The sequence below is a fragment of the Brassica napus genome, chromosome C9 (genome assembly GCF_020379485.1).
Source record: "Brassica napus cultivar Da-Ae chromosome C9, Da-Ae, whole genome shotgun sequence".
Classification (NCBI taxonomy): Eukaryota; Viridiplantae; Streptophyta; class Magnoliopsida; order Brassicales; family Brassicaceae; genus Brassica; species Brassica napus.
The window spans coordinates 31,259,959-31,270,802 of record NC_063452.1 but is presented as its reverse complement, the minus strand read 5'-3'; the positions used below and the strand labels follow the sequence as shown (position 1 = coordinate 31,270,802).

The window sequence follows — 10,844 nt, the reverse complement described above, 5'->3', positions numbered from 1 at the left end:
GTTTTTGGCCATGGCTAGGATTAACGACGTTGGTGAAAAAGGAAAAGGAAGGCCTCTGAAGAAGATGATAAATTTTTTAAGAAAAATAATTATATATAAAAATTGGATTTTGGTTTGGTTTAATTGATTTTAAGCTTTTTGATTAGGAGTAAACCAATTAAAACCAATAAACCAATTTAAACCATGATCTATGGGTAATTAAGTTACGAACTATTGATTCATGGAGAAATAGCTTTGCAATTTTTATTTTGTGGAGATTTAGCATGAGGTTAAAGTTTGGTGGAGATTTGATGCTATATGATAGTTATCGTGGGGAAATAGATGGTCGACGGACGATCTATTTCCCCATGATAACTATCATATAACATCATATCCCCACCGAACTATGACCTCATTCTAAATCTCCATGAATTAAATGTTACAAACTTATTTCTCCATGAATCAATAGTTCAAAACTTAATTACACATAGACCACGGTTTAAATTGGTTTATTTGTTTAAATTGGTTTTCTCTTAACCAAACAAATTAAAATCAATTACACCAAACCAAAATCCAATTTTTATATATGTTTTTTTACCAGCTCTCCATCTGTGATGTATCTTTGTTTTCTGATAAACAAAACAAAACCTTCTTCAGTTGTAAAAAAAAAAACGCATAAACTTCCCACCTGAACCACCGTAATTCGTAAACCTTCTTATGTTTCTGTGATGTACTAAAATCTCTTTTGCATTTTTTTTTCAAAGAAACATCAAACTTATATTCTTCTTCCAATCAATATTGTCCCCTTCATCAAGGATATCCGCCCATGCCTTTTCTTTGAGAGGCTTAAGTACCCAGAAACCAAATTCAACATTTAATTCATCAACATGTCGGTTAGATTAAACCCATATCGTCTTTTTTTCTCCAGAAACCATCAAATTCGTCCGCAACATAAGCATATATACCGAAAACTGCGAGTCTCTCCTGCAGTATATTGACGGATTTACGATGGTGATGTCTACGTTTTTGATTAAACGGCAATGGAGGAGAGATTACAGCCTGGATTGAGGAGATGCTCAGAGACGATGAGTGAAGGGTCAGAGGAGGAGAAACGCCGCGAGCAACAGAGCTTATCGGCTTTAGGAAGACCAGTGACGGTATTGTGTACTAAGAAAGGTTTGGGATGACTCCAATACTTCTTTCGCTCTCACCAATAAATTGATCATGAGAGAAGATCAGTTTTTGGCCATGGCTAGGATTAACGACGTTGGTGAAAAAGGAGAAGGAAGGCCTTTGAAGAAGATGATAAATTTTTTAAGAAAAAAAATTATATATAAAAATTGGATTTTGGTTTGGTTTAATTGATTTTAAGCTTTTTGATTAGGAGTAAACCAATTAAAACCAATAAACCAATTTAAACCATGATCTATGGGTAATAAAGTTACGAACAATTGATTCATGGAGAAATAGCTTTGCAATTTTTATTTTGTGGAGATTTAGCATGAGGTTAAAGTTCGGTGGAGATTTGATGTTATATGATAGTTATCGTGGGGAAATAGATGGTCGATCCAAGAATATGATAGAAAAGTGAGCACAAACTTTAAGAATAAAATCGACTGAAACACACAATAAACGGTTGAGGGAGAAGGAGAATAATATTTTGTTAAACAAAAGGCAAAAGCATCACGTATTATTTAGAGCAAAATATATAAATTAAGGAGAATCTTGTCTCTCAGCCAGACGTTAATTCTTACGTCAATTCCATTTTCAACTCTTTTGACTTGATTCTCACATGACGTGGATGTATAGCTAACTATATTTATACCCCAACAACAAAAATATCAACTCCAAATTCCGGATTATTGATGTTGATCCTCCATTTCAACAAAATAAATATTCCCTATATTCCGAAAATATCCATGGTTTAAAAAAACAATTGTTTCAAAAAGATTCAATTTTTATATTTTCAATGTATAAACTAATGATCAATCGTAAACTTCAAAACAACAATTAATAATTATATTATATTTCCCCAGTTTCATATAAATGTCACTTTAGATTATTATTTTTTAAATAAGGGTGATTCTACAATTTTAATATAATTTTGTATATTAATACATTTTTTAATAACCAATAAATTTTTATTTAAACCATGTTCATTTAATTAATCATACATTAAATAAAAATATATTAGTTTATTACATATTTTTAATATGAAACGGAAGGAGTATTGAAATTTTGCTAGTTAAAAATACGGGAAATAGTTAACTATACAAAACAAGATGCACATGTAATCTAAATTTTATATATTTTCTCTGTTTCAGTTTATATATAGTTAAGGTTTTTCATACAGATTAAAATAATTATTAAATTTGTTATTTTCCCATAATTAAATATTAATTAATTTGATTATCTTAACTAATGAAATAGGAGAATAATAGTAAAATTGGAAAAAATAATAAAAATGCAATGAAAGTGGAAAATGACTATTGAAATAAAACAAAATTTCTATTCTAAAACGACAACTAATACAAAATGGAGAGAGTATGAGCATCACTCTTAAAATACAATCTTATATCATCACGATTTTTTTCCTTCTGTCAACAACCATCGCATTTGGAAACTAGGTTTATTATGTTTCCTTTCTCGTGTATATATTAGGCACCGCGTTTTTTCCATCAAAACAAATATAAACAGAAAAGTATATAGAAGTTTAGGTGAGTAGGACGGCAATGTAAAAACTCTCAACGTAATCCTGTTCAAACGAGTGGTTATATTAAAGAAATTCTATATTAAAACGTGTCGTATGTTGATCTCTGTTTACTAGGGAAGTGGAATACAAGTTGAGTTCTGCAGTTTACTAGACGCTTTAACTGCGACATAAGTAAGGAAGCTTATCTGTCTGAAAATTAGCAGCCAAAGGTCCGATGCAGTCGTTACCTTCTTTTGTCTTACTGTCCAAAATAGTTTATCGAACCTTGAATTATATTATGGAGAATTTAAAGTTTTTTTTTGGGTCAAATTTTGTTTTGGTCAAAATGGAGGATTTAAAGTTTTAAACCTAAAATAAACTAGCAAAACTGTTAGGAAAGATCATGATATTAATATTGTTAAATTACAATGACATTGGCAGAAATATTATAAATGTATGACTCCTATTTACAAAAATGACCAACCTCTTAATAGTATTATCTTTTTGGAAAACTTTGTTACAAATTAAATTGAGGAATTGACTGTTTCTGAAAGTATTTGCGAAACCCTTCTAAAGTTCTTTAGAGAGTACTCTTCTTTGGAAATGTCATTCTCTGATCATGGTAACATGATATATTATATAAGAGCATGATTATTGGGGGTTCTTAAAGTGAGGTTCTTAAAGGAATATAAGAACCCGTCTTTTAACTTTTAATTAAAAAAGTTAAGAACCGTCTCTTAAAATTTTTATTTAAAAACCGGTTCTTAACTTTTTTAGTTAAAAGTTAAGAGACGGATTCTTATATTCCGTTAAAAATCACATCCTAAAAACCTTCCTATAATCATACTCTTATGGTTTATCTCGGCCCAACTTCTGCAACGATGTGACTAATGTCTATAGTGTGATTATGTGAATGCCATTTTCCGGATAAATAATGCATAATAAATTTTGTTCTTATCATCTTCTCACTCTTCTCACTGTAAATGTGATGATTCAAAATCATGGGTCCAAGTTTGTCTTTCCTCTTAATTTTTAAATGAATCAAAATCATGGGTCCAAGTTTATCTTTCCTCTTAATTTAACTAATGAACTTGTCTTCTTTCTTGGTTTTCATGCCATTATTTAATACTTACACTTTCATAAAATAATACTCCATTTCTTTTAAAATAATGCATATTTTATAATTTTGACACATATTAATAAAATATATTAAATTTTAATTATAAATGTATAGTTTTTTTATGATTATCTATTTTCTATAATTTTAAACTAATAAAATTTAAGAAATGTAATTAATATTTTAAAATTTACAATTAATCATTATAAGTTAATAAAAAGTATTTTAAAATATAAAAATGTATTCTAAATCATTTTTTTCTAAAGCATATATTTTTATAAAATAGAGAGAGTATTTATTTTTCTTTTGGTTTTGTCTTGGTCCTCTCAAGACAAACCCACCAAGACAAAGAGATAGATCTTTCCTTCCTAACGTCAAGACAAAAGTCCATAAATACCCCCTTTCTACACCTCTCTCATTCACCATGCAATTTGTCTTTCCTTCACACCAAGACTTCTCTCCAACAATATCTTTTTTTTCACTCTATTTCGAAGTCTTTCTCTGGTTACAAGGTTCCTTGCAACTCTCTTGGTAAGCTTCTTTTTCATCCCAAGTTTGATCATTTAGTTAAACAGACTTCTTGATTTGTCAGTCCGTTGATACTAAATAGCTTACTTCTTGATCCTGACTTATTTTATTTGAAGTTCCAGATGGCAATAGGAATCTTTGGATTGATCCCAAGCTCATCACCAGACGAGCTAAGGAAGATTCTGCAAAAACTTTCGACAAAATGGGGAGACGTAATTGAGGATCTTGAGAGTCTTGAAGTGAAGCCGATGAAAGGAGCGATGACTAACGAAGTGTTCATGGTGAGTTGGCCTAGAAAAGAAACGAATCTTCGATGTAGGAAACTTCTTGTTCGTGTCTATGGTGAAGGCGTTGAGCTTTTCTTTAACAGAGACGACGAGATTCGGACTTTTGAGTTCGTGGCCCGACATGGCCACGGTCCAAGACTACTTGGCCGTTTCGCCGGCGGCAGAGTCGAGGAGTTTATCCATGCCCGGGTAACTTATATCCCATTTTTCTATTCTTATAATCATGAACATCCTGTTTCTTTTATTGGTCCACAATATTTACTAGCAGTGCCAGGGGTGTGTTCAATTCGGATTTAGATTCAGTTTTTTGGTATTTTATAACTACTATGGTTTAGTTAGATTTATATATTTTCGGTTTTTCGATTTTTGATTTATTTGGTTTTATTAAAAATCATAATTATTTTTCATTTTAGTACTTTTAAAAAATGTTTAAAAAAGAAATGTTTTATAAAAATGTTTAAAAAAAATATTTATATGTTTCAATAAAATAGTTAGTAAAATTAAATTAAAAAGTAATTAAAATATTTTAATGTCCACAAAATAAAAAATATTTTAATAAAATTTAAAATATTACTAAATAATTAACATTTAGCAAAACAAATCTCTCAACAAAAAATATAGAAAATATATTTTATCTAAATTGTTGAAAGTGAAAGAAAATGAAAACAAATTATTAAAATCAGACTTTATTAAAAATGTATCAGTAAAAATTAATTCACGTATTCATATTATCAATTCTATTATATAGTTTATATATAACTATAATACTATATTTTAACTAATTAGTTTTAAGTTTATTTGGTTTGATTAACCATATATAATATGGTCTTATAGAAATGATATTTATACGGTTGATACGTGTATTATTATTATCAAATCTAATTTTAGTTTCTTGGTTCTATTCGGTTTAACCGAATTGCTAATATCTACCTGATGTATAAATGTCTCTGTTCAAAAACGCGGGCGCCTAGCCGTTAAATCGGCCGCCTAGGCGCTCGGCGTAAGGGTCCCGCGGCGAGTAAACCCAAATCGGGTTACTTACTCGGACACCAATTAATCGCCCGCATAATGTTATTAAACGGTACGGAACCGATTTTTTACCGAATTATAAGCGTAGTTTTAAAACTTACTGGCAAGTATTTGGGCTCTGTTAAAAAAACCCTATTTGAAAAATAATGTAAGAAACGGGAGTTAATTTATAGAACTTTTTAGAACTACGTTTGCTTGCATTAACCGATGTGGGACTTTAGTTTTTCTAACTTTTTGTGTTTTTCTTTTATTTATATTTTCACTGAACGTGTCCTAATAAATTAATAATATACTGTTGGTCCAGCTTTTACCAATACAATAAATATATCTTAATAAATCTAAGATGTGTGGTTTTGTTGATACAACATATTTGGGTATTATTCTGGAAAATTAATATAGTTTGTGTTTGAATTTTGTAACCGGATGATATACATATTTTAACAATGAAATTTTGTTACAATGAAAATATCTATATAGTTTTCAATGATAGTGTATATACACAAATGAGCAGTTTATCATATATTTTACATTAAATACTTACAGTTGTATTATATATTCAATAATGGATTTTGTAAGAGTTAAATTTTAATATAAATTGTTAAAATATGTATTTACATTAAATAGTTATTTTTAAATTTTAAATTAAATAAAATTACCAAAAAAACTAATTTCCGCGTACACCCCGATTAATCCCCGATTTTTTGTCAACTTGCTAGGCGTCAACCGGCCGTCCGACTCACGCCTAGCGTAGTTTCGAACAGGGATAAATGTATTTGATTCGCTAGTATAAAATGGTTTACCCTTGCTGTTGGAGTTTAAACCGGATGATTCCAAACCGAGGAGATTCATCCGGTTTAGATGTGAAAAGTGTAGTAAATTTCCAATCTTTTTTTTTGGTTGCATCTTTATTTGATTTTCTATTTGTTCGGTATATGAAATATTGAAATCGGATTGAAATGAAACCGAATACAATTTGGTTTGGTTTGGCTGGAATTTGTGTTTAGGAGACACTTGATGGGCTGTTTGACTGTTTCCTTTATTTTCTATTTGTTTTGGTTCCTGAAATGTCGAATTCGGATAGTGAACATTTCACAGATTTTTTTTTTTAAATCGTGTTTTTAATTCTGTCTATTTTTATTTCGGTTCGCTCTCACTTATGAAATTAAAGACACCGATATCGGTCTATACTTTTTTTTTTTTTTTGGGTCTAAATGTTAAGATTTATACCAGCTTTTCAAAAGGTTTTACAATGTTGTGAAACACAACTTATTACAAGGAGAATGAGATTTATACCAGCTCTCACTCTCATCGGTCTATACTTTCTTTGGTTTTGGTACGATTCTGGTCCAGGTTAACTAGATCGAGCAAAGTAGCAAACCTTATCGCTCTTATAATTATTGGTTTTACATATTAATCTGCGTTTTAAACTGTAGTAAAATCCAACCGAGTAAATTAGTAATGGCCTGTTTAGCTTCATACCGATTGAGTTATATGAGGGTTTAAAAGTTGTCCACAGTGTTTCCATTAGATGCATAACCAAAATTCTTTGTTGATCTTCCCACTATAAAAATGTTAAGATACTAACTCATGCATCTGTAACTTTGGATCAGACCCTATCAGCAAGCGATCTTCGTGATCCCAACATATCAGCTGTAGTGGCAACTAAGCTAAGAAAATTTCACAGCATAAACATTCCTGGAGATCAAACTGTTCACATCTGGGACAGGATGAGGTAAGAAACTTCAGTTCTTATTAGTCGTTTTTCCCAATAAATGTTTAGATCACACAAAAGTAATTTTCATTGGAAACATAACAGGACTTGGGTAGGACAAGCCAAGAATCTGTGTTCAGCTGAACATTCAGAAGAGTTTGGTCTAGACAATATTGAAGATGAAATCAACTTGCTAGAACAAGAAGTGAACAATGAGTACCACCAACAAGAAATAGGTTTTTCTCACAATGATTTGCAGTATGGTAACATCATGATTGATGAAGACACCAATGCCATCACTATCATTGTAAAGTCTTATAGACACATTTTTCTTTTAAACACTTTCATTTTCTTTTCTAGCATGGTAAAAAAAAAAAAAAACCCTTACCATTAACTCAAAGGCTAAACAGTGTCATGATGAATCGTTTAGTTTCTATGTCTAATCAATGGGGGTTTTGGACAGGATTATGAGTATGCAAGTTACAATCCAGTTGCTTATGACATAGCAAATCACTTCTGTGAGATGGTAGCAAATTACCATTCTGACACTCCTCATATCTTGGACTACACTTTATATCCAGGTACAGTGATCAATTAACGAAACTTTTGTAATTCCATAATCTAGATGTGGGCTTTTTGAATTCATGGTTTGGAGTTGCAGGAGAAGAAGAAAGGAGGAGATTCATCTGCAACTACCTCGCCTCTTCAGGTTAAAAAGCCTATTCCGTTAGTTTTAAAAATTTAGTAAGAAAGTTAATTCCTATGACTTAAGACTTGGTTTTAAAACAGGTGAAGAACCAAGAGAGGAAGACATAGAACAGCTTTTGGATGATGTGGAGAAGTATACATTGGCGAGCCATCTCTTCTGGGGTTTATGGGGAATCATCTCTGTAAGCTAATTCTCTCACTCTCTCTTTGGATAAACTACAAAGCATTTCAGAAGATTATGACATTGTGTACATGTGCAGGGCTATGTGAACAAGATTGACTTCAATTATCTCGAGTATTCGAAGCAGAGATTCAAACAGTATTGGCTTCGAAAGCACCAGCTTTTACCTTTCTACTCATCTCATAAGTAAAATATTACACACAAAAAAAGTCATGATGAGATCCATAACATGGCTACTATGCCAATGTTAAAAACCATGTGTATTTCTTATGTTCTGATACTATGTAATCATCCAGCACAATAATACTTTCCAAGGAAAGAATAGGAAAGTTTAATATTTGAATCTTATTCCATTGTGATATTTACCAGAGATCGATCACATTTATTCTCGAGAAAAAACCCATGTAGAAGATATAGTTTTTAAGGATCAAGAGCTGCCATGGAATGCAGTGTGTCAATGACAGAGTCTATAAGGTCATGAGACTTGCTTGTACCTGCAAGCGTCAGATGTTTTGGTGCTTCTGCTCTATCGAAATAGAATGCACCAGAGACCAGCTTCTCTTTAGGCTGAAGTGCTAGCCAAACAACTGTGTCTGCTCCTTCTTCGCTCGTTCTAAGCTTACCAGAGAACCTGATTCAAAAATATTTAAACTTGGATGTTTTGCTTTATATCAAATAAATAATATTTGTTAAGAGATTTTTTTTTCCTTACGATTCTTTGAAACTGGGCAAACTCCTGGCGACACCAGGTGTCTCAGCCCAGCCAGGGTGCATTGAGTAGAAACCTATGCCTTTGTTCTTGTACTTATCAGCCCATTTTTCTGTCAGAGCCACCTATAAATCATTTCCACACCCACAATCTTAGAAAACCAGACAAAAAAAAAAGAGAGATTTTCACTAGCACGTAGATTCTGTCTTTTTTTACCGACCTGGATTCTTTTATTCCGTGCGTATTGTAACACTCCATCGAACTTTTCACCACTAAACTGCAGAAAATCCATACGCAGCGCGAGGCCCAGTTGAGTGGTGCAAACAGTTCTAAATACATTACACAGAATGTGTTGTGGATGTCAGACTGGTTACCTGAAGATCTGTTGTAAGTGGCGACGTGTACATTCCACCAGAGGAGACGGTGATGACTTTGGAGTCAGGCGACGCTTTCTCCAACAGCGGAAGCATCAGCTCTGTCATTGTGTATGTCCCAAGTACATTCACCGCGTAGTTCAACTCGAATCTGAAACAAACAGAAGACCAAATATGGAATATAAAACAAGGGTAAAATGAAGCTGTGGAATGCTCAAGAAAAGATGATAGAGACCAACCCTTCAGGTGTAGTCGTTCGTTTGTTCTCAAGCAAACCGGCGTTATTAACCTAAGAACCAAAATGAATCAAACAAACTCTAGTTAAATATTCATTCTAAGCAGTAGTACAAAAAAAAGAAAAGAGAGGCATTACCAGCACATGAACCGGAACATCCTTTGAAGCAAAACTCGAAGCAAATGACTTTATATCATTAACAGAAGACAAATCACAAACCTAACAAAATAAAAGAAGCAAATCTAAAATGAGTTGTTATCTTCCAGTATTCATAGAACAGAGTATTCAGAACATACTTCAAGGTAGACATTCTGGTTTCCTGTAGAGTTTTGAATCTTAGAAAGAGCCTCCTCTCCTCTTTCCTTGTTCCGACACACCATGTAAACAGTTGCTCCACTATTATAAAAAAAAAAGAAAAAGAGAATGACTTTATATACACATTAATGTGACAAAATCATTTTCAATTACTGAGAAAGCTTTACCGTGAAGCAAGACCTTCAGCAACGGCGTAACCAATACCAGAGTTAGCTCCAGTGACCACACAGTTCTTTCCTTGGATTTGTATCTGCATATCTTCAGGTTTGAACTTCTTTGAATGGTCTCTGCCATAAAACAAATCACATGAAATTCAAAATGGTTTTCTCCAGTTAGGTTAAATAGACAAATTCTTGGACTTACAGGAAACCAGTCTTGGTGAAATTCATATAGCCATAAATCCCGAAAGCGGTTGATCTCCATGTCTATAGATCATAATCAGACGGAAGTGCTACAATTTAGTCCTACACTAGACAAGAAACGGACAAACAGAGATAAGTGAATCCAAGGAAATAAAGTACATACCTTTAAGAGGAACATTTTGGTTTTGTTACGGGAGATGATAAGGTGATGAGAGTTCCAGAGAGAGAGAGAGAGAGATGTTAGATTAGTAACGGTGCCAAGGAGGAGTTACGAGTCATTTGAATCCTTAGTCAAGTCGTCGATTCAGATTTCCCGGTAGACATTGCGCCACGTAGAGATAGCCTCGCCATACAAAATAGTAAATGACTTCGATGGTTCAAAATTGCAGCAATACATTCTACCAGTGTTATTCGGGCTTCGTATATCTATACTATTAAAAGAGAAGGAGTTTAAATAAATCTACTTACAAAAGGTTGTTGGACCAATTCATTTATTATAATTACTACTGCATTTTATCCTAACAATACAATGGCGCTAACATTAATTTGGACTACTACCCAAAAAATATAAACGTCGGCTTCTTACTATATTTGAATTCATAGAATATTTACGCAGG

General features: G+C 32.4%; 2 protein-coding genes across 3 annotated transcripts; one reads left to right on the top strand and one right to left on the bottom strand.

Moving 5' to 3' along the window:
• Positions 1 to 4,086: 4,086 nt before the first annotated feature.
• On the top strand, positions 4,087 to 8,593 carry LOC106376985 (probable choline kinase 3). 2 transcript variants are annotated; one of them, XM_013817130.3, is made up of 8 exons: positions 4,087 to 4,319; positions 4,433 to 4,792; positions 7,243 to 7,364; positions 7,449 to 7,650; positions 7,807 to 7,924; positions 8,005 to 8,052; positions 8,133 to 8,233; positions 8,312 to 8,593. In XM_013817130.3, the coding sequence occupies exons 2-8, from the start codon at positions 4,439 to 4,441 to the stop codon at positions 8,420 to 8,422; spliced, it is 1,056 nt and encodes a 351-aa protein (XP_013672584.2). In that variant the 5' UTR covers positions 4,087 to 4,319; positions 4,433 to 4,438; the 3' UTR covers positions 8,423 to 8,593. The 2 variants fall into 2 exon arrangements, with proteins under 2 accessions (XP_013672584.2, XP_013672585.2); XM_013817131.3 differs by having other exon boundaries at positions 4,129 to 4,319; positions 4,439 to 4,792.
• On the bottom strand, positions 8,374 to 10,613 carry LOC106381393 (dehydrogenase/reductase SDR family member 12-like). Its single transcript, XM_048769427.1, has 10 exons — positions 10,391 to 10,613; positions 10,229 to 10,290; positions 10,033 to 10,152; positions 9,847 to 9,946; positions 9,689 to 9,769; positions 9,555 to 9,604; positions 9,316 to 9,466; positions 9,162 to 9,218; positions 8,945 to 9,066; positions 8,374 to 8,863 (listed from the first exon to the last, which is right to left on the bottom strand). Exons 1-10 carry the CDS (start codon positions 10,403 to 10,405, stop codon positions 8,653 to 8,655), a joined length of 969 nt encoding a protein of 322 aa, XP_048625384.1. The 5' UTR covers positions 10,406 to 10,613; the 3' UTR covers positions 8,374 to 8,652.
• Positions 10,614 to 10,844: the final 231 nt, after the last annotated feature.